The following is a 25,310-nucleotide window of genomic DNA, read 5'->3' as shown; positions in this document are numbered from 1 at the left end:
TTATATTATAGACCTTAGTAATTAGTAGACCTTAATCTATGGGTACACCTAGGCGCATATGCGCCAACAAATTTGAAACTATTACTTTTTAAGTAATATATTTTTAAGAAATATTCCAATTAAACTATAAACTGAAAATATGTAGACCTCCTCCGATGTAACTTTTATAATGCCATGTTTTGCTTTGTTGAGCATTTAATAATAAATTAAGAAAATTATATAGGAATTAAGCTATTTAGTACTTTTTTTCTTATAAACCTTATATTATTATTCGTTGATATATAACACAAAATTACTAAGGTATGCTTGGTAAGTTTGTAGGTAAATTAATTTTATTATTTAATTTTAAATATGAGGTAAATAATTTGCAATGACACAATAATCTCATTCTATTTAACTTGGCCTGAGCTGAGTCTAGCTATACTGAGAATGAGAATGTACATGCTGGCGTCATAAGCTTGTATTTATCAAATAGTTTACTAAATATTCAAATATTTATAGCTTTGATTACAGTACTTATTATGGAATAGATGCTGTAATTTGTAATCATACTTAAAACTTTTAAAGATATATTATTACACTTTAGTGTTGAATTTTAATTAAAATTACATACTATGGATCAAAATATGAAAGGAAAACATTTTAAGAATTCTTAAGTGGCATTTAAAAGCTATAGCTTTCTTTTTGAAAACGAACGAAAATATTTATATATATTGTTTGCTAAATTTGAATCTTGCCCAATAGTTCGTTTTTGACACTCTCATTTAAATTAAACAAAATTAAAAATTAAGTGGCTCAACAGCTCGTCGCGTGTCGTGAGCCAGGGCCTAGTGGCTTACAACTCTCCTGTGAGCGAGTAATGTCAGGAATGGTTGGGACCTACAGTTCTTATACCGAATAAGAACGGAAAGCATTTTTTATGCTAAGAATTACTCTCGGGGGATTTTTTAATAACTCTGGCACAGACAGAGAATGAGCCCTAGACCCTGGCATGACAGTAATACGCACTAAACATAACGCCATCATAAAACTTCCAACTTATAAAGTTTCTTCATCTAGGCTTTAAACTGAATTCTTAAAAGATTGTAAGATTATGATTAGTTAAAATGTTTCTAAATTGTATAAACTAATTAACAATTAACAATTAAATTTCCAATATCCTAGTAGAATGTTTTTTTCCAAATTGTATTGAGAACATGTTCATAATCTAAAAAATCAAAATAAATTAAGGACATATACGAATCAGTCGATTTCATAACTAATCAAGACAGTGTCGTCAACTTTTCACCAAAATGTTTAAAGCCGTTCGATTTATTTTTTTATTTACATATATTTCATCAAGTAGAGTAGACAGCTCTTATAGACTACTTATTACAAAATTATAAATAATAATAATAATAAACTATAAAAATAAATATTATTAAACTCCATAACTAAAAAAAAAAAACTTTAAATGTGATTCAAAAATATTTCTGCTAGAACAGTGGACAAAATCTACATTTTCATTTTAACACACTGAATTTGATTGCCTTAAACTTAAACAATAGGAAATTGGCTCATTTAAGCCATAATTTAATCTGTGTTGAGGAACACGAAAGGTATTAAAAACTCTAAAAGTATACCCGGGGCAATTAAAACAAACCTTACTTAGCAAAAATGTGAAGTACCCGTGGCATGATGGTTAGTGCGTTGGAGTGTCATGCCGTCTAAAGTCTTTTCACGGGTACTGCCTATTGCGAAGAATTGACAAATTCTCCAAGAGTAACTCTTGTCATGAAAAAGTGCTTTCTCAAATTAGCCGTTCGGATTCGGATTATAAACTGTAGGTCCCATCCATTCCTGACAACATTACTGGTACACAGGAATGGTTGAGAGTTGTAAGTCACTAGGCCCTAGTTCTCAAACGGACTGTTGCGCCACCCAATTTATTATTATTTACTTACAAAAATGGACAATCAATTTCAGAATTTATTAAGTCTCTAATAAACATTGCATCAAGATATTTTCATCGAATTTGAAGAATTTGTAGTCCAAAAAGCAAACATCGGGCATCATTATGAAGGTCGAGGAATATTCCAATGTAATAAATAAAACATGTATCTTGAAAGGCATTTTTTAATTCTCTAGTCTATTTGAGTGAATGGAATAAAAAAGATTCCATGCTATACAACCGTATTCCAAAATAGACCTCACATATGAGAAACACCAGGCTCTTAAGAGTGAAGGGATCCTTAAATTACTTCGAATTTCTTCTAATAAATCCTAACATAGAACTTGATTTGGCTACAAGATAGTCTATGCGAATATTAAAATTGAACTTAGCGTCAAATATTAGACCAAGATCCTTCTTTTCTTTAATTTTAGAGTCGTATTTCCTACAGAATATTCAAAACATAAAGGTGATGAACGACGACAGAATGTAAGACTCTAACACTTAGATACATTTTAAAATAGCTTATTGTTTACACACCAATCATATAAATTGAATAAGTCTGTTTGCAACTTTAAACTATCTGATACATTTTTTACAATGCAGTACACTTTCAAATCGACAGCAAACATAAGATATTGTGAATGAACAAGAACATCTAAAATATCATTGACAAGTAGAAGAAACAACAAAGGGCCCAGATGACTTCCCTGGGGGACACCATATGTAATAATTATAGCATCAAAAAGCCTATTACCAATACGAACGAATTGGATCACTCAGATACGACTCAAACCAATTCAATAGATTAGAGTAAAAACCATACCTCTGAAGCTTTCGAAGCAAGATAATGATGATCAACTCTATCGAATGCTTTGGCAGAATCTTATAGATCACATCGCACCGAAACCCTGGGCACTGTTCGAAAATGGGGCCCCTTTATGATTATATAAAAATGTTATGTTATGTAAGAAAGGTATACAGAAAAAATTACATAGCTTTAAATTGATATTTATTCTTTTTGTTTTTGAAATAAATACATTTTTTTTAATTCATTAAAAAGATAATTAGTTATTGCAGCATTTAAAAAAAATTTAAGGAAGGAGTCTTTTTTCATTTTTGTGTCAATTTTAAATCTTTCTTTCCCAGTCAGAATTACTGACTGTCCAGAGCCGTCAAAAAAAAGTATGGCGTAAGCTTCTGCACCTCATCCTTTTAGAAAGGTCCTTATATTCGAAATCTGGGGTTTTTGTCTGGCTGATGAATCAAAGTTATCAAAATTGTCCCTAATTCCAATTATAAATTCATCTATTGTACTCAGCAAATTTATTGCAATATCCAGGGTAATATTTTGGTTAGAAAGTAAATTACTTGTTTTATTAAATTTTTGCAATACAGAGTTCTGTAAATATGGTAAATTCAAGCTTGGACATTTTTTTGCAAACACTAAATGCTTCCTCGTTGGCCTCTCGTGCCTGTCCTAAATCGTTCGCTATAGACATTTATATAAGGCGCTTAGTGCATCAGCTCGCGCCAACCATCTTGTTTGAGAAAGACTTTTTAAAACTTTTTTAGGACCTAAATGAGCAGTCAACACACTCCATCGATAAGAAGATACCAAAAAGAAGTTATACAATTTTTGAACAATGTCAAAGAATTTGGTTGCTTTTAAGACACACCCAGCGGCATGCACTACCAAGTTTAATGAGTGCCCTGCATATGGTACAAGAGTGGCAAATTTATATTTTTCTTTTATTCTTACCTGCAGACCAGAAAACGTTCCTGACACATTTGCCGCGTTGTCGTAGCTTTGGCCTCTGAAATCTGTTATCAATCTGTTATCAAAATGTCATGATCCTCCAAAAACTTCTGTATGGTTTCCGCTAAATAATCAGATCTATGTTCGTTAATTGGAATAAAGTCCAAAAACCTTTCAACAGGTTCGTTTTACGAAGCGAATAATAAATGTTTGTTGATCAATATGAGACTATTAACGCTAATTGAAAAATATTTTGCCATTTTGACTTCAGACAAAACCTGTCTTCCCGTGAGATGAATAAATTCATTACAGATACTTGATGAAAAAACGCATGACCACTTCTTGGATTTCCAAATTTGCTTAAATGATCTGCGAGAAACCGGCCAAACTCGCTAAGCAACTCAATGCATCCCAAACAATTCCCGTTATTGGGAGATCCGAGGATCTCACTGTTACCGTGAAATGGAAGCCCTCTCGAAGCTAAAAACTTTACAACAGCTACAACTGAGTTGTTGCAGTTTCATGATAAAGGCCCTGCCCCTGGCTTTTTGATTCATCTCCGGAATTTTTAGAAGATGTGGAGGACGAAATTTCTTCAACTTGGGAAGATGACGACTCATTGTCATGCAGCTCGCCTTTTAAAATAAAAATAAATGTATAAATATTTCAGAAGAAACTGACTTATGAAATAAAAATTATTGTTTGAACATTTTTAATTTCTATTTACGAATGAAGTTTGGACACTAGGCATCAAAACGAATTAAAATTTCTATGTAAAAACTGGATTTTGAAAATAAACAATGAAAATTAAGAGATCGTAACTATACGTTGCTTTGTTTTATTAAGAACAGCTCTGTTCTGAAATTCAATACAAGCTAACATCATAAATAGGTGTATCATTCGAAATTCCTAAATGATAATAGAATAGCTAATTCCGAATTAAATAATAACCCCTATTGTGAGCTTCACTTGTTTGGATTTCCGAAAAAATAAAAATTGTATATGTAATTTGACATATTTTCTGGATGGAAATCTATAAAAGTGACACTCACAATAAGGCTGAACACATACGAATACAATGATGTTTGTTATTCATAAATAAAAATGTTCCTTGTATTATAATTTCACATTGTACCTGCATTAATTGAGATTTTATGTTTGTTGCTGGAAAATTAAATGGAAAGTCTATTTGTCTAAAAAATGCAATTACTATGGGAAATTGTAATAGATTCTATGGTCATTGTTAATGGCGAATTTTATTTATGAAATCATAATGTGAAACCATTTTTTGACTATGTAAGCCCCCTTTTCAGTAAGGTGTAGATAAGTGTAGAGATTAATGTATTGATTATTATTGATTACTTACAGACGTTTCTCCTGCAATTGAAGTGAAATACGATGTCAGTTTTGGTAATTTCTCAATTAATTCTTTCTGTTGTTTAGATTTCTTCCTTTTTTCGGATCCACATACATATAATTTTGCAGGGAATGTGAATTAAATTGTTCAGCAAAGGTTTTTGTTCAGCAAGGAAAGTACAAACTCTGATCATTCATTATGCATCGAAAACTGTATAGAAATATTTTTTTCTTGAAAATAGACCAATAGAGGTTAAGTGATGGTTCAGTGATTGCGGGGCCCTGGGCCTGTGCCCAGTGGGCCCAGTGGTAAAGAGGGGTCTGCCAAGGATCGGGAATTTCTATTTGTTTTTTTTTTGGTGTTTACGTAATAATATGATTTAAAATGTGTTTAAATTTTTTTTGTACATTATTTTAAATGAGGGATATTTTTTTCCAAAATCAATTTCGAAATTTCAGTGAGAAGTTATCTTTACTGAATTCAGTTTCAACCTTAATAGCCTATTTTTCTACATGATACTCGTATATTTATCCATAGCAACATTAATAATTAAATGATTTTATGTAAATTAATATGTCAACAAAACAAGTCTAGATTTAAAAGTAGCAGATAAGAATGCATTGTATTTGATTTGTGTATTAATCAAGTTGTCTATTCATCGATTTGGATTGGTCAATCTAGTTAAGTTACTACATATGTATTAAGTTCTTTGTAAACTTGAAGCTATGTTTGCATATATTTAAGCTATAGGTACATTATGTAAATTTATATCAAGTTTATAGAAACGCCTTTTAATTCAAACAAAATGGCTTCATATTTTGTTTTACAATTTAATATTATTGCTTTGACTAATTTTCTGTAATACGTCAATAATTGGTTTTATTCAATTAAAATTCTTAATAAGTTATTTTTGCGCAAGAATAAATACATAAATGTATGTTTATGTATAATATTATCGCAAACATTTTTTACAAATCGATTTAATTATACCGACTTTAAACAGAAGCTGTAAAATTTTAGTTTAGTTTAATCAACCGTATAAAATATCTGTCAGTTTATAATATTTTTTTAATTAATTTTATTTTAAATAAGACCCCCGTCAATGTTTACAGAAAGTATCAAAAGGTGTCACATTCTAATTTACAAAACTTGTCCCTCGATTTTTAAAAAGCTTAAGGTTAACTTTGAGATGACGTAAAGAGTCTATAAGAGGTCTTTTAAACACAATATATAAAAAAAATGAGATATCATGTTGAAGAAATTAATGTAGCTATTTTGCTTGTTAACAGAAGACAGGAAACCGATCCAGACTTTCAAAAGTAATATTTGAATTTTTTGTTTAAAGCTTTAGTACAAGTACTACAAAATGGTAGAATAGTTTTTCAACTAATTTGTTTGAACCAAAGACTATAAGAACAAGAAACAAAGAATTCTGAGGATTCCCTGTCACCACATATGTAATTCCAGCATTGTGGTAGCACAATCAAGTCGTTGTAGTATTTGAACCCTACTAATATTCGTTCATTCGTTGGTCGTGCTCATGTGAATAGTGCTTTATTGCTCAAATGTTAAATTCAAGCATATGGACTGAATTATTATTTACACAAAATTGTCTGTTAAAACACTAAAGGCCATTTTCTTGACAAAGTTTTAAAATGAAATAAACGGTGATTTTTTAAAGCTTGAGAACTTTTTAAAAAAAAAAACGCATAAAATTTGCAAAATCTCATCGATTCTTTATTTGAAACGTTAGATTGGTCCATGACATTTACTTTTTAAAGATAATTTCATTTAAATGTTGACCGCGGCTGCGTCTTAGGTGGTCCATTCGGAAAGTCCAATTTTGGGTAACTTTTTCAAACATTTCAGCCGGAATGGCCCGAATTTCTTCGGAAATGTTGTATTCCAAAGCTGGAATAGTTGCTGGCTTATTTGTGTAGACTTTAGACTTGACGTAGCCCCACAAAAAATAGTCTAAAGGCGTCAAATCGCATGATCTTGGTGGCCAACTTACTGGTCCATTCCTTGAGATGAATTGTTCTCCGAAGTTTTCCCTCAAAATGGCCATAGAATCGCGAGCTGTGTGGCATGTAGCGCCATCTTGTTGAAACCACATGTCAACCAAGTTCAGTTCATTCATTTTTGGCAACAAAAAGTTTGTTAGCATTGAACGATAGCGATAGCCATTCACCGTAACGTTGCGTCCAACAGCATCTTTGAAAAAATACGGTCCAATGATTCCACCAGCGTACAAACCACAACAAACAGTGCATTTTTCGGGATGCATGGGCAGTTCTTGAACGGCTTCTGGTTGCTCTTCACTCCAAATGCGGCAATTTTGCTTATTTACGTGCCATTCAACCAGAAATGAGCCTCATCTCTGAACAAAATTTGTCGATAAAAAGCGGATTTTCTGCCAACTTTTCTAGGGCCCATTCACTGAAAATTCGACGTTGTGGCAGATCGTTCGGCTTCAGTTCTTGCACGAGCTGTATTTTATACGGTTTTACACCAAGATCTTTGCGTAAAATCTTCCATGTGGTCGAATAACACAAATTGAAAAGGAATTTCAATTTTATTTTATTTTTTGTTTCCATTTCGAAAAAAAAATATTTTCGGTGATGTCGTGTGAGGTCAGCCCTCTCTGGTAGTCGGCCCCTTCATCAAAAAATTGAGCGTAATAGTAACGGTTTTAGTTTCAGCTCTAAAAAATTATTTTTTTCTAAAAGCCTAACTGTTCTTCTGTCTGTGTGCAAAATTATATGCCAATGCACGTGCAGGCTTACTCCTGAAAAATTCCAGTTTACTTCAAGATTTCATAAGTGTCGGTTGTGTGGTCATTAAAAACCCTAATATGCTTAATGTCCTTCCACCCTTTTATGTAATAAATATGTACAACTAAAATAAAGCACCTGAGTAAATAGTTTAATGGGTTTAAGTGCTTATTTAAATTTTACACTTTACGAAACTGTCAAAATCCACAACATTTTACATTGTGAAGCTACTATTTTTGACTTTTTAATTGGTCCTATTGAGGTGAAATTTAAACCAAAGCCGGAATGAATCTAAAAATTAAGTCTTTCTAAAAATATTGCTAGTCCGAGTAGTACCCGTGGCATGATGGTTAGTGCGTTGGACTGTCATGCGAGAGGTCTTGGGTTCGATCGCGATTAAGATATACGATAAACTAAAAGGACTCATGTAAGCGTTCTTTAATATTCGTTATGTTTGCTTTGCTGAGTTTCACATTTTCCCCGATTAAAAGTTTGTCTATTCAAGAGTACCGTTAAAAAAAGTGTTCACTAGACGTTTGCATACATTTTTAAAACAATTTAGTGTAAGATCGTTTGGTTTTATTTAAAAAGTTAATCATGAGGCGGAAAAGAAAAAATGCAAGCCTTGAAAAGAGAAACCTCGTTACTTTTTCTCATAATAAAGGTGAAACATAAACAAAAAGTTCTGATGATATAGACATGAAGCCAAACACTGTCAGTGATATTGTTCGGTATAAAAGAGAAGGAAGGATCGAACCAAAGAAGAAGATGGGTCAACCAAAAAAGTTAGCAACGAAATAAGAACGGCTTATAGTAAGAAAAATGAAAGGAAATCCTGGTTTAAGTGCACCAAAATTTGTGCCAGAAGTGTTAATGGCATGCAAACAGAAAATATCTGCATCAAGGGTAGGCCGAACCATAAAGACAAATGGCTGCAATTGTCGTGTTGCCCGAAAAAAACCATTTATCAATAAGCGCAACAGGGAACACAAAAATAATGATGCAACTTGGTGGGATGATGACGATGGATTTGCTGACGGGAGTAAATACATCCTCTTTGGATCGGATGGAAGAGTTATGGTGTGGCGCAAGCCAAATGAAGAGCTTTAAAGCAGGAACACAAAGCCAACAGTGAAGCATGGAAGCGGGCACATCATAATTTGGAGGTGCATTTTGGGAAGAGGCATGGGAAATTAAGTATTCATCGACGGTATCTTTTTTTTTTTTTTTTTTTTTATAATAAGCGCACACTCAAAGGGATATATTACCCTTATTATGAATACACAGTTTGAGCACTAGGAAAGGGAGAGAGGGTTTGAAAGGAGATGTCGGTGCACATTGGTTTTGAATTCCTGAATATTGCAATAGCTGGGAAAGACAGAGTGTGGCGAGGCATTCCACATTCGCATAGTACGGCTAAAGAACGAATCTCTGTACTTGACAGTACGACCGAAGTTGGGCTCGAGTGTATATTGATGAGCATTCCTAGAAGCGCGAGTATTACGGTTGAACTGTTTAAGGGGAGGAATGCAGCTGGCTATTTCTCTAGAGCATAAACCATTAAAATAACGGTAAAAGAGGGTGAGACAAGAAACATTTCGACGATGTTCAAGTGACGTAAATGATCTTATGATGGTAATATCACCAATCAGTCTAAATGCTCTACGTTCAATACTGTCCAAGAGGCTTAAGTAAGTTGCAGGAGCACCAGCCCAGATATGGGAGTTATACTCAAGCTTTGGACGTATATAAGTCTTGTAAATAACAGCCAGATCAGAGGGGGAGAAAAACTTCTTGCATCGCCTTAGAAAACCCAAACATCTTGCTGCATTTTTGGCGACATCGCGTATGTGATCGTTCCACAAAAGGTGGTTGGTGATACATATACCGAGAATATCGAGATGTTCAGTTTCCTCGATGCAAAAGCCATTTATGGATAATGGCAGGGGGGGTATATTTCGCTTTAACGATAAATAAAGAACACTATTTGATGATCCTAAAAGAAAATTTAAAGCAAAGTGCTGAGAGGGGTGGGCATTTTGAGAAATTTTAAATTTTACCAGCACACATACCCGAAGCACAAGGTGCATGTTGTAAGGGAATGGCTTCTGTATAACTGTCCAAAAGTTATCCAAACACCTTCACAATATCCAGACCTTAACCCAATCGAGAATTTTTGGGACGAATTGGACCGTCGAGTTCGCGAAAACCCTGTCTCGTCAATAAGTGCACTAAAGCAACGGTTTCAAGAAGATTGGAGCAAAATAGGTATTGAATACCTTCAAGGGTATCCAACAAAATATTAATATCAATGGTAAGAAAGATTAATTAAAAAAATTAATATGAGTATGTAAAAAAACGACTATTAATAAAGTGTTATTTTTTGAGTTGTCGTATTCTTTATTTATTTATTTTATTAAATACAAAATATTTTAAAGAAAAACAGGTTTTTGAACTTTTAAAAGTTTAAAGTGAAAATTAAAGTGTTTTTTATCGAAAGAAACAAAAAAAAAACCATTATTAATGGCACTCACTGTAGATGCTTTTTCCTGTTTTAATCAATTTTTGAGAGGGAAATATAATCATAAATCAGTCTTGGTTTTGAATAATGGAAATTAAGCACACATTTTCACTATAACATTTCAATTTTTAAACAAATCTGCTATAAAATGAAGTAGGCTTGTGAATTTTTTATCACAGCCTGTCCCAGACAACCCACACAATGTATCAACATCTTAAGACTATCCAAGTTTGTTCGTTTCAATTACAAAATATTTAAACAAATTATTTCATATCAGATATAGCCCAGTTAGACTATATCTGATATGAAACATGCAGTATAGAACACAAATTAAAAATCTGAAATGACATTTATTACGAAAAACTATTGATACCTGTATCCACGAATTGCATCGATAGCTCGACTTGGAGGATATTAAATGTTTAGTTGATGGCATGTAACGTCAATTTTTTTGTTAACAGAAAACCATAAAATATCTACATAAAACAACTTCTATCTTATCATTTAAAATAATTGTGACACTCGCTTTATGTCCATATGTCGTACATTGTACATGCGTCTACTAATACAGATTGTGTATCAAGTCCATTTTATTAAAGTCGAGATTTTATTCAATAACTATGCATATTGAGTACCACTAATGAAGTGTGAGGAATACTAAAATAAAACATATTAGACGCCCCTTTTTATTACATAGCAATAAAACAAGAATGTCACAGTCTTAGCCACACGATAGGTAGAACTGCTTTGAAGCTTTGATCTGCGCTTCCATCATCGACTTTAATAAAATGTTCAATTTTATGACTGACGTATGCACTAGACGTAGCTATGAAAGGCTTTATGCTATATTCGACAATCTGAAAATCTTTCACTATCGCATAAGAACCGGAGTCAATACCGTAATGATATGAATGTGTTACATATTTTACGGTTTAGTAGGTACATTGTTAAATGATATGTTTTGCCTCTATTTCAAATAATATACATAGGTAATAACTATAATTTGTAGGAAATGTTGTAAGTTTTTTTCTGTGACAAACATACCTTTAGAATTCTTATAAAAATCGTGAGTTAAGACTATATAATTAAATAATCAATCAGGCGTTAAGCTATTGGCATGAGTGGAGCAAACTAAATTGTTCAATAAATTAGCAATAAGGTTTATATAAAATATAAATATTTAAAAGCCATTTTGTTTCACATTTAGTCTTAAATTAATTAAACTTTTATGAATATCTAATACGCCTGGTTTGTTTATTGGGAATCTGCTATACCTACCAATATTAAATGGTATACAATTAAATTTTATATGTAGTTAAGAAAAAGAAAGTTGTATTTACTATTTTGGTTTCCTGTTCTAAATTTTATAAAAACGTAATCCGTAATAAATTTATTAGCATTGAAAAACGCGTTAATTTAATTTGCATATAAAATTTGCACATCTAAATTTAGAAACTTGCTACGATAACTTTTCACAATGCATTCGAAACTGTTTACGGAAAATTATTGTCTAAATTATTGTCTGAGGATAAAATCATTTAACCTTGTTTTCTGGGGTAGTTTAATAATTTTATATCAATTCTTCAAGGCAACAAAAAACAAAATTGTCACTTGATCCAATGATTATTTCTCTACCGATTTATACTTCAAAGTTATAAAAAAAAAAATAAATTTAATATATAGACATTTAAAAATAATTAGTTTCAGAATTTATGGTCCATAATATAAAACATTGGGTTGGGAATAATTGTTTTGTTTAAATACCATAATATTAAAAAACAAATAGAATACATATATTGTAGGTATAAACTTAATATACTAGCTTATTAATTATGCAACGCTAGATCCCAGACTACAATCCAGATTGACCAATGAAAGCGACTCTTACCACACCAGCCAATCAAATTTGAATATTTTTTTAATCTTTTATGTGTTTATATTAAAAAATGGGAATATATTTCCATAATTGTTTGTCAACATATCAAAAGTTACTCGAAAAGTAAATAAACACGATTTATACATTGACACCTTTCCCACCCACCAATGTTAATAATGTTAATATTATGTATTTTAATTAGCAGAATGATAGATTCGCAACCAATAAGTTAGTTATAACTTTAACTTCTAGTATTCGTTGAGGTTAGATTTAGATTGTGGGACAGCGATAGAATATCATTTAATGGTAAGGCAAATGTCCGAATTCTTCTTTTTACGGGTAAATCTGGCTAGTTTTCGAGTTGTGTGATGTCACTTTTGACTGTGTTGTCCAATGGGGGTGGATTCCAGTTTTTTCGGGTACTCGACGTGACCTAGTCACCGTCTATGCACACTTTATCAGGCAGTCTTTCGACACAACCCAAGGTGCTTTCATCCGCTTTTCTTACAGTACATACATACTTTAAGAAGGAGATGTTCAGATTCTTGTACAGTGACACTTTGTTTGCACCAGAGGGAGGCTTACTTCTTAATTGATTTCTTTTCCCAAATAAGCACCGGTTAAAAAGAGTTATTTTTTATTTTATTTTACCGCTAGTGTGTTCATAACAGATCACAGGCAGACAAAGTTCTTAACTGCCCCAAAGATACACCTTTCGATATTATCATTCCGACCGAAACGTGTAGGTGTTGTAGATAGTTTCATTTTCTTGTCATTTTAACTGCTTCTGTGTCAATCTGGGCAAATGCAAGGCCGGTTCAAGACTTTTAATCAGGGGGGGGCACGCGCTTGACAAATAGATGGGTTTTTACTTTACGTTTAAAAATGTTCCTTAAAGGAGGGAACGATCCAAAGACTTGACCGTCAACCCGGAGATCTCTATTAAACCCTTTATCGAAAGGATAGGTGGATCCTGGTTGATGCGTTGATCGATTATCAACAGTAGCGAAAAAACAACTTTCTTTAATTTGACCTTACTGACTTTGTCTTAATACAACAAAGACTTTGAATGGCTTTCGAATAAAGATCATCGAAATACAACGACGAGCTTTGTTAAAGGTAAAAACACAGCGATTTCCCCTAAGGGTTGTACAATAAGAGTCCAAAAGATTTATTTTCGTTAACAGGTACTTATAAAAAAATTCATGTAATTTCGAAAGAGAGATTACGTTACATTTTCAGTTTAAGTTTTAAGGCGAATTTATAAATATAAAAAAGATGGCGATTGGTATAATATGAGTGCCAGATTTGAATTTAAAAATTAAATTTTGACAGTTACAGAATTTGAATTTAAATCCAAGATATTTAAGAATTATTTAAAATAAAAGTTAATGATGATAAGTAGTATTATTTTCTGCTTCAACATTCCGCCTCCTTTAAAAGGACTTCCTTTCAAGTTGGAATCGCTGCGAGTTTGCAAATGCGTCGCCTGAATTCTCCTCTTGAAGTTTTTATATCGGCGACTCTTACTCGACCATCTGGAACTTCAATGATTTTCGCGACTCTCCCCAAGAACCACTTTTGAGGAAGTAGATTGTCTTCGTGAATAATGACGAGGTTACCAAGTGTGATGTTTGGGCTGGATGACGCCCACTTTGCGCGTCCTTGGAGGTCTTGGATGTACTCTGATGACCATCGCTTCCAAAAGTGATTTTAGACGGCATTTATTCGCCGCCATCGTTGTAGATAGCTGATGTCGGAGACGTCTTCAAATTGGCTGAGGAACTGCTTTTAGTGATGACCCAATAAGCAGATGAGCTGGCGTTTGGGCTTCAACGTCATTGGGATCTGTGGACATCGGAGTTATTGGCCTGGAGTTCATTATGGCCTCGATCTCCAGCAGCGCAGTTGACAGTTCTTCGAATGAGAGCTTGGCACCTCCTAATCTGCGATAGAGATGGCCCTTTGCAACTTTAACGGCCGTCTCCCAAATTCCACCTAAGTGGGGTGCCCTGGGGGGTATAAAATGAAAATTTGTGGTGGACTTAGAACAAACATTAATAATGTTTCGTTGGTTAGATTTTTTGAACAACATATCGCGTAATTCCTTCAGTTTTGACTGTGCGCACACGAAATTTGTCGCACTGTCACAGTGAATGTCTCTTGGGAGACCTCTACGACCTATCATCCTTTTCAAATGCTCCTATAAAAGCATCAGCTTAAAGGTCTGACACAGCTTCCTAGTGAACTGCCTTCGACGAAAAACAGACAAAAACTGCAACATAAGTCTTATACGGAACTTTGCCCGAATTTTATAATAGGTGTATATCGGAATACAAAAATCCACCCCACAACAAACAAATGGACGTGATGGTGTCAATCTTTCGGCAGGCAAGTTTCCCATAACCTGCTCATAAAGTTTTGGCCTATACTTTGCACAATGGGGACACTTTCTTACTACCCTTCGTGCTACCTCTCGAATATTTATTACCCAAAATCTTTGTCTGGTCAATGCAACAAGAGCTTTTGGACCAGCAAGGTAGTTCGAATAACAAAGATGTTCGACTAGTGTCTTGCTACAGATGCAATCTTTGGACATTGGCAATGGTTGCTTACTTTCCTCGGGCATGTTTGCATGCTTCAATCGCCCACCAACTTTCAACAAAAGAAGCCCATTCCTATCCTCGACGAAGGGACTTAGAGAATTTATTAATCCTTTAAGCAGTGCGTTTGATTGTATAGCTTCAATTTCCTTAGCAAAGTACTTCATTTGAACCACGTTAGCGATGATTTGTAGGGAATATTCCAGTCCATTGGTTGTCAGAAATACACTAGGAAACGGGATTCTCCTACACGCAAATTGAGGTTAAGAAAATTTAAATAAAATAATGTGCATCTTAACATTAAATGTACACATTTCAAGGGCTAAAGTGACAACTTTGCTTATTAAATTATTTTAAAACGCTATTGTCCAGCAAGGTATAGTCTAACTTTTTAAATTAGTAGACTTTTTTTATATGAAAACATTTTCCAACAGTTTTCTAAATATGCCATATTTAAGAGCAAAATACAATAGCTTAGGAGGTTTTTATTGCTTTCATGGAGAAATGTACGAAATTGTTTTGAAACTTTGTTTTCTTCCAAAAAGAATATATAGTTTTTTGTTGCCATTTATATTAATGCGAAAAACGTTACAAAAATTCAAAAACCCAGAAAATGATAAAGAATCTGATATCAAGAATTGTCTGCTTTTTTTACGTAGTTTTGAAAAAATTTGAATACAAAATAACGGCTTTATGAAGGGTACCCTTCTGGAGCAATACCAAAATATGTTTTTCTTGTAGAAAGAAACCGAAATAAGAAACAAATTAGAGAAAGTTCTAAAAAAAATCTATTGGTTTATTTCTGAAAAAACTGCTTTTATTTTTAGTATTAAAAATAAAAAAAAAGCTTTAAGCTAATCGAATTAGTCCAATGGGGTGGATTCGAAGACTTTTCGGGTACTCAACGTGACCTAGTCACCGTCTATGCACCCTATATCAGGCAAAGAACTTTTCAACGCAACTCAAGGTGCTTTCATCCGCTTTTCTCATAGTATATACATTGTACATACCTTAAAAAGGAGATGTTAAGATTCTTGTAGGTCGTTTTATTTTCTTCTCATTTTTTCTGCTTCTTTGTCAATTCTGGCAAATGCTGCATCGAGTGTTGACTTCGATTGTAATGCGATTATTTGATTAACTATGGATTTTCCTAGTTTAAAGCCGCACTGATTAGAACCTATCACGTTGTTGACGTGGGTATTTTGAAGTTCAAATAACAGCAGAGAAGATTTCTCTGACTTTGATCTGCAACTGGAAAATTTATTACGGGTACATAATTATAATTGAGCTGTCAGTTCATTATTTTATATGCTATCTTTCTAAATAAATAAAACAAATTATTCAGTAAAAATTTCAAGTCATTATTCAAAAAGTCCATTGGTTTGGTAGACATCAGTCGCAATTCTTCCTGTCAAATAAATTTCTGGGTAAATAATAACATAAAACAAATATTAATCATGATTTATAAAGATGTTTCTTTCATTCAGCTTACATTGTATAGGCACAAGTTTTTACAATCCATCTATAAATATAAAGTTTCTTCAAATAGTTGGGTTGGAATTTTTTAGTATTTACTTTATGCCGTTCAAATATTCATAAATATTTATTTATATTTGCATTTTATAAACATATTATTTGTATTTGGCATTTAATTTTGTAATTGATGTGAAATATTTCATGTAAATTATAAGTTAATTAATGATGGATGAGCATATATTTAACTTAAGTTACTATATAACATTGTTCTTAACTTATGAATAAACCAACAGAATATCCATACTTTTTAAAATAATTGAATTGATAAATAATAATAAACAAAATAGTATAGTAAATAAATTAAAATGCTCGAGTGAGTCGCGTGCATTTTATGCATTCCATTCATAAACTATACGACATGTTTTTGAAATTGATTGATGGTTTGAAAATAACAATAGCAACGTCAGCCAGCTTCCGGGAACATGAAGAACTTTCAAATAATTCGTATGGGAATTTAAAATGCCATTGGAGAAGAAGTCTTCCTCCTTCAGAAGATTAATTTTAAGAAAAAATGTTGATTTAAGAATTGAGTTTCAAAGTGAAAAACCTTAGAATGTATAAAATTCTAAGGTTAATTACACTACGAATAGCAAAATGTGAAGAATGTACATGGCTCAAAAACGAATTCACTTTTAAATATTTTGAATTATATTACTACTACTTCCTGCATTTTCTATAGAAACGTCACTTCATTAATGTTCTACTGGGCTTATATAAGACCATTAAAAAGAACAACTTTGACTTAGCTGATTTGTTATAAATCAGGTTAACAGATATTGGATAACCATGACTTTATTCTGTTGAACATTTCATATTTCTTCCAATATTCGAAATTATCAGGAAGCCAACACTAATAATCATAGACACACCCTATAACTGTTCTATACAAATCCGTCATCAAACTGTCGCCTGAGTTGTCGTACTCTTCCAAAAAAAATGCAATAGCTAATGTCGCCGTAGTCACTAGGTGCATTTCTCATCACTCTAATTTATTTTCGGGGTGAATTGACTTTAGAGGGTGGTGAATTAACTTTAGCTGTGGGGAATCGACGTTTCAGCTTGTAGGTAAATGAGAATGACAGGTTGGTTTCCGGTCTTTATATGTTGTGTCTATGCTAATAATATTGAGTAAAACAATTTGTGCTAATCCTTTACTCTTTCCGTGGCACAATTGGAAAAGAGTAAAGTAAAGTAAAAATATCTTTCATAGTGTAAAGATTTGGTCGATAGTGGACTTTCCTGGTATGAAGCCACACTGATAAGGACCTATTAGGTTGTTGACAAACGGCTTCAGACGTTCACATCATACATATTCACTATTAGAAAAAAAACGTATTTCGGAAAACATTGGTTTTAATTTGTCTAAATAGAATAAAACTCAGCATTAAAGTTTAAAAAACTGCTAAAATAGGTGGTTAGTCTTCAAAATCACCACCGGCTCAGAAGGAGTTAACTTAGGTAAACAACTTATTTGAATAAGGACTTTCCTTTTCTTTTCTTCTAAGGTTACAAAGTCCTGCACTGATTTTCATTCTTTTGTCTGCTTTTGTCCTTTCTCCCCCTCTCTTTAAGTTCATAACCAAGTCAAATTTAATTAACAATTTTTAAACGATTATTTTAAAGGGAAAATGTTGACTTGACGACCAATTAATTTTAAAATTTCTGTTTTAATTGAATCCCAATTTGATTCTAATGTAGTTATTAAACATGATTTTAAAAATGTTGATTTTGTTTCTATGAATAGATGTTTTGAATCAGTAAATTGGGAAATAATTTTAAATTGTAATAACTTAGAGATAGCTTTTACTATGTTTCGGAATACATTGGATCAGGCTGTTTTTAATTTTGTTCCCATAAAGAAATTTAAAAATTCAAAAAGAACGATTTGGTTTAGTCAAAGTTTATCAAGGCTTAAAAATGTTATGATTTAACTTAATAAAAAAAGTAAAATTATGTCTCTTTTCGCGAACAATTTAATAGAACTAGGAAAGAGTACGAATTTTTAAAAAGATTTACTTATAAACAATATATTTGGTCTCTGGAGTCGAAAATAAAGAGTTTGTTGGTCATTTTTGAATACTAAAAGAAAATCAATTGGGATTCCATCTAGTGTATCTTACAATGGGAGCTTTTCAGTAAACTTAAGTGATTTTTGTAATAATTTTGCCGTATTTGTTTTCAATCAAATTTTGCTGACTTGGGAATAAATTACGATCAAGATTTTAATAATTTCAATTCTAACATAAATGGTGGTAGCTTTTGTTTATCTTAAATCTCTTTTTTGTGCATACGTAAGATCTATTTTAGAATATTGTTGTGTTGTTTGGAACCCATACTATAGAATTCATTCATTAAGAATTGAAAGAGTGCAAAAGAATTTCACTAGGTTTGTTGTATGGAAACTTGGATGGAATATTGAAACTCCTTCATATGCTACGAGATGCAAACTTATCGGTTTAGAGTCACTTGAAAATCTACGTAAAATCTTCTCTGTTTTATTTATTCGTGATATTCTGTCGCATCATATCAACTGCCCATACCTTCTATCTTTAATTGAGTTAAATATTTCTTCTCGTCAACTTAGAGATTATGATCTACTCCACGTAAGTTACCATAGGGTTAATTACGCAGTTAATGAACCTATAACTCTCTGTGTTAGGGAAACCAATTCTGTCTCTAATGTAATAGACTTCCATTTTAATAGAGTCACCTTAAAAAATAAACTTGTGCTCCATTTCCTAAATATTGATTGAAATGTATTTATTTATTAATTATTTATTTATTTTTTGCTTTGTTTAAATATTAATTTAATTTTAATTTTAAGTAGTCTGTAAGGTGATTAGTGTAATCTCTGTTTGATGAATAAACTAAACTAAACCTAAATCTTTAGATGATGTGTCATCAGCTTTATCATCTCTGGACAATAGTTTCTTCGCTGCACCAGTAAATATACCTCCACTTCTTTTAAAATTTTGTAAATACAATTTAGCAGACCCGCAGTGTAATATTTTCAACATGTCTTTCCGACAAGGTATATTTTTAGATACATGGAAACATTCTCAGATTACTCCTCTGCATAAATCTGGATCTAAGGGAACTTTGAAAAATTATAGACCTATTGCTAAAACTTCAGTTAATTTCAAAAGTATTTGAAGCAATTTTTAAAAATAAACTGTATAATTTAGTTCTAAATCATATTTCTCACCATCAGCATGGCTTTATGAGTGGTAGATCGACAGCAACCAATTTGTCAATATTTACTAATTATTGTCTTGGTTGTTTAAAAAAAAAGTAATATACTTTTCAGGTGTTCCTCAAGGCAGCCACATTGGACCACTCCTTTTTATTCTTTTTATTAATCATTTGCCAAGTTATATTTTTTATGCAAAGTGTCTCTTATATGCCGATGATCTCAAGATTTGTAGCCGTGTAAGGTCTACATTAAATGCAGGTAAAATTCAAACTGATATTGACTAACTGGTGTACGATGAATGGTTTATATTTCAATATTAAAAAATGCAGTGTTTTTACATTTTTTAAGATACTATATCCATTAAGTTTCAATTACAAAATTGATAATCATCCATTACAAAGGTTAACAAGACAAAAAGATCTTGGAGTTATCTTTAACTATAAAATGAGTTTTTTTCGCTTCATATTGACCACCCAATTTCTAGAGCTAACGCGATGTTGGGTTTTATATCTAAAAGTTCTAAGTCTTTTGAAGATCCATATACTCTAAAAACGATTTATTGATCACTTATCAGACCTTTGCTGGAGTATTGTTGCATTATATGGAATCCCTTTAGAATTAAAGATAAATTAAATAATTTAAAAATTTTAGTGCAGAGAAGAAAGCTACGAGTATATTCGATACTCTTTGCTTCGATGTTTTGAATTCTAACATAGTTTGTTCTGCTTTAATAAAAGTCCAACAGTTCGTATTTTCATAAAAAAAATCTACACGAAATAGTACGCAAATTTGGTACAAATATACATACAAACTTTTAAGCAAGATTAAATCATGTTACTTGAAAGATGAAAGAAAAAATTTCAAACGCTAGTTCTAAAGGAAAAATGTTGACTTAGTTACAAAAACCTTTTGTTTTTAAGTCGGCAAACTACCTTCCTTGATAAGCTAAGTTAATATAAAGACAAATGCATTTTAAAATTAATTTATTTATTGTTGATCAAAACGGAAGTCTCAATTTTTATTGTTATTCCATTTCTTTAAGTCATTGAAACAGAGAGGGGACGAAACATCTCCAGGACAAAGAAAACAAATGACTGGAAAATATGATATTCTTCGGTTAGCTCAAATAAACAAATTTCCTGGTTTATATTGTTAAGCGACAAATGCCAGCAGGCGGCCAGCATTTTTTGTAAACCACACATAAGTTGGATTTGTCAAAACAGGAAGTTTTTATGATTGTCCTTGTCTTTCAATTCCAGAAATAACTCAATGATGTTTATCTATCTTAAATGATCCACCTTTTAAAAATCTCAATCCACCATAAACAACAAAATATAATTGAATTTACATTGAAATCAAGTTTTATTTTATTGGGTATAAATAATTACGTACGTTGGTATTATAGTTCTTTCCCATTATAAATTTTATAAATTGTATAATATTTTAAATAATGAAATTGGTTTAATTTGTTTAAATCATTGTTTATTTTCTGCTGCATGCATAATGCAAGCTCATTGCCATAATGTAAACGTAAACTATAGACGATGCAATGTTTGATTTTAATTTTTATTTACGTGAGTGGAATTATAATAATTACATCTATAAAATAACATATTTTTAATTCAACTTTCATTTCTCTTGAAATATCTAATAAAAAAAACCTACATAAATTATTTTATTCTCCTCGCTTTTACATCGTATTTTTATGTAGATCTATCTTAATCTACTATTAAAATGTATATTGTAACATAGATTTATATCTACGCAATGTTCAATTTTTTAATTATCTATACTAAAGTCTTGGTCAGTATTTACCTTCTGTTTAAAATAAATTGTGCAGGTTAGTTATTTTCTGCTTAAAGAGAACTATACTTGTATCTTTTATTTCTTTTTTTTTTTAAATTATAATTAGCTTATACAGAATTCTGACTCAATTTTGTAATGTTGTTGTCATTATAATTGCAATTTAATGTGCCTTAACTCAAGTCATCCATTAAATACGAATGATAGCGATGTCATTCAAATTTAATTTTGCATATATGTATATAAAATTCAAAACCTATTAAATTAGTATAATATATTGATATTAAAAAATAGCTGCTGTTGATATTTTTTTTTGCTGAAATATAATAAACAATTAATTAAAGGAGCATCACAGGCATTTTATTCAAATTATAACTCTCGGTCAGTAAGCCTGAACATTGGGCAATCACTTACTTTCCGATGATATACTTATAGCCAAGAAGATCGTTGATGTACAAATTTTACTGCAAGGGAATGTCTCACAAATTTTGAAGAGCCATAGAAAATCTGCTGGAAGATACATGGGCTGCTGTCTGGGATGGTGAAGTAGTATCAGAATGGTTTGAAACGAAAACTGGAGTGAGGAAAGGTTGTACTCTAAGCCTTTTGCTGTTATTTATTAATTTATTTATTTCGATATGGCTATACACATTAAGATAAAATATCTTATAAACTAGTGATAGCCTATTATGTTTAACAATGAAAGCAATGAAATAAAAAAAAAGAAGAGAAAAGAAAGATAAAGTTGTAAGCAAAAATTATACAATATTGATAATAAAATTTAATGATTGTTTGGAAATAAAAGGAGAAAATTAGAGAAAGAAGAGATAGGAAGAAAGCAGGAAGAGGAGAGAGAAGAAACAAAAATAAGATACTGATAAAAATTGACGTAATCGGGATTTAAAATTTGTATTGTTGTTTATTCTCTTAATATGGCGAGACAAAGAATTCCACTTACGTGTAGCATTAATAAAACATTGGCGCTCAGATGTTAGGAAGGCATATCGGGGTTGAATCAACTGGTCAAACCTAACTGAAGAAGCCATTCTATTTCTCTCAAAAAGGTAGGGTGGTTGGTGTGTAAGCAGGACACCGGATAAGGTACGAAACTGAAAATAGTTCTCTAGTGGCATGTGAAGTAAACTGTTTGAAAATGGGATATTCTGTCGTATCTACAAAGGCCACAAGTGCATCTGATGATGCTGTTACAACTCGAAAAAATTTCGCATCCATTGGAAGAATTAAAGTTTTTGCAAGCATTGCACGCGTCTTCAAAGGTGTATAAGCCTAGGAGACCCCAAGCATGCGTAATACTCCGTATGATTTTCCAATTATAGCGTTAGCTTATCCCATGTCAAATTACGAGTAAAAATGACTCCAATATTCCGAGCAGAGTCCACATATTCAATAGTTGCATTGTTTGAAATAATTTGTGGGAAGTATGACAAATCCAGAACTCTTTTAGATATAAATAAACACTTAGACTTAGATGGATTTAATGTCAGTCCATTAAACTGTGCCCAACCTGATAGTTTTCAAGGTCCTCATTTAAGCGGTAAGCACCATCCTCAATAAGACCTAGATCGCGGCCGAGATACATCTGTACATCGTCAGCATACATATGTAGTGTGCAGTTATGAATTACGGAGGGAATGTCGTTTACATATAAAGAAAAAAGTAATGGTCCCAGAATAGATCCTTGTGGAACTCCACTAGTGTTTGGAAGAAAGTCAGACAACCTGTTACCTACTTCAACTGCTTGCATTCTTCCAGATAAATAGGAAGGAATAAGTTTTACTGTATCAGAGGAGAAGTTATAATGCTGGCGAAGTTTATTTGCGAGTTTGCTGTGAACTATGCTTCTCTCGAAAGCCACTCTGTCTTGGAGTTAAAAAATTGTTCTCCTTAAGGAACTCTCCTATTTGATTTTTCAGGGTCCTTTCAAAAACTTTTGAAAGAAAAGCTAAAATGGAAATTGGCCTACGAGTATATTGGCTACACTTAGAATTTTTGCCAATTTCCAGTCAGAAGTTAACTCTCCAGTAGTAATTATAGTATTGAAGATATGAGTGATATACGGCAACACAACGGGAAGTATAATTTTTAAAAAGGAAGGGTGCTCATCGAGGCCTATGGCATTTGACTTTACTGAAAGTAGACTTTCCACAAATTCACTACTGCTAACACCTGTGAAGCCAAAGTTGGAGGAAGTATTTTTCGCTGATAAAAGTTAGATAGAGAATTCTTCAAAGGAGAACAGATGAATTTTCTATTTAAAAAGTTACCGTCAACATTCTCGATATGACTATGTTTTGATTTACCAAGTCCAATGCTACGCAGATTACTCCACAGCTGTCGGTTATTAAAGGCGGCGATATTAAGTTTACCCGAATAAATCCTAGTCTTGGCTGAACGACTTTTCATAACAACTCTATTGCGAAGGGACTGATATACATATTTGTCTTAGTTCAGGTAAACGATTCATTTCACGAGTTGTACGCTCGATCACGTTGCTGCATGAAGATATGTATTTCATTGGTGAACCAGTTGGGATCTTTTGATTTATTTTGTAAAGTTTTTAAGGCAACGTGTCTAAAAGTAGAGCAACATTATTATTTAAAAACTGCACCTGCGCAGTGGACAAAGACAAGTTAAAAATATTGTGCCAGTCTATATTTCGGGTATCTGCTTCGAGTTGGGAGTAATCAATGTTTTTGAAATCTCGATATTTGTATGTGATTGCTACTGGGTTGAAGATGAAACTATAGGTAAGAAAAATTAGATCATTTTTGCAGAAAGCTGATCATAGATCAAAACTTTATTCTTATCATCCACCAGAAATAAATCAAGAAGAGTTGGTTCTCCGCTAAAATATTGGTTTGTATTAACTGATGTAAGATCAAGTCTACTCATCTCCTCAGAAAAAATATTTTCACATAAAAAATTGCAATTAAAGTTACCACACAAATTAATGTTGGGACAATCCAAAGTAATTTCCTCCAATAGTTCATATAGAGGCGATAGATCTATATTTCTATTAGGCCAGTAAATTACATCAACGAAAACATACTGAATACCTGTACTACACTCAGAAGAAAATCTTAACTTACATTTAATGGTTTCCTTGACATACATTGCCTCCCCACCACCCTGGCGATATCTATCAGATCGAAAACAACGAAACCCACTCAAAGAACAAATCTGATCATTTAGGATATCAACCAGCTGTTTGCGCTTTTTATCGACGATGTTATGGATATCCTGCCTGGTGAAATTGAAGTCAGCAGTACTACTATCAAAGCATTTCTGTTTGCAGATGATATTATAGTGATTCTAGCTCATTCACCAGAAACACTACAACTGATGATCAATCGATTATGCGAATACTGTGCCAAATGGAACCTAGTGGTGAAGCAAGAGAAGTCAAAAATCATGATCTTCGAAAGAGGCAGAGGCAAACTACGAAAAAATGAGAAGTGGCAATACAATAACGAAAGACTTGAAGTTGTCACAGAATACAAGTTCCTTGGAGTGATCTTCACCTGCAATTTAAAAATGGAAAAGCACTTTAAGGATAAGCTTGCAAAGGCAAAAACTGCAATAAACTCAACTTTGAAGATGTGTTTCTCCAAGAAACATCTAAACCATAGCACGAAGTTTAAAGTTTTTGAATCTGTTGCAGAATCAATCATGCTTTACGCAGCGCAGGTATGGGGAGGTCAGCAATATGATGAAGTTGAAAAACTTTTACGCTTCTACTTAAAACGCATGTTCAGGCTACCATCGAGCACACCAAACTATGCGTTGAACCTGGAAACTGGATTATCACCGTTATATATAAAAACACTAAAATTACAGTCTGATTACATTATAAAGGTCTTAAACATGGATGAAGATCGGCTTCCGAAGAAGATCATGATGAAAACAGTGAGCAGAAAAGTTGGATGGTATGATGAGT

General features: G+C 32.4%; 2 protein-coding genes across 2 annotated transcripts in view; one reads left to right on the top strand and one right to left on the bottom strand.

Annotated features, from left to right (window-relative positions):
• Positions 1-25,310, top strand: part of LOC129942631 (beta-alanyl-bioamine nonribosomal peptide synthetase ebony) — a 64,328-nt gene that overhangs the window by 11,582 nt on the left and 27,436 nt on the right. The window lies entirely within an intron of this gene.
• Positions 13,986-14,846, bottom strand: LOC129941785 (uncharacterized). Its single transcript, XM_056050509.1, has 2 exons — positions 14,709-14,846; positions 13,986-14,261 (listed from the first exon to the last, which is right to left on the bottom strand). The coding sequence occupies exons 1-2, from the start codon at positions 14,844-14,846 to the stop codon at positions 13,986-13,988; spliced, it is 414 nt and encodes a 137-aa protein (XP_055906484.1).

Source organism: Eupeodes corollae, chromosome 1 (assembly GCF_945859685.1).
Source record: "Eupeodes corollae chromosome 1, idEupCoro1.1, whole genome shotgun sequence".
NCBI classification, from domain to species: Eukaryota; Metazoa; Arthropoda; class Insecta; order Diptera; family Syrphidae; genus Eupeodes; species Eupeodes corollae.
The sequence above is the reverse complement of the archived record's forward strand: the minus strand, read 5'-3'. Positions and strand labels throughout refer to the sequence as shown.

Coding starts and splice junctions, on each gene's coding strand:
- LOC129941785 (XM_056050509.1), bottom strand. CDS start 14,846: ATGCCCGAGGAAAGTAAGCAACCATTGCCAATGTCCAAAGATTGCATC. Junction 14,262..14,708: donor TGACCAGACAAAGATTTTGG/GTAATAAATATT, acceptor GTTTGTTCTAAG/TCCACCACAAATTTTCATTT.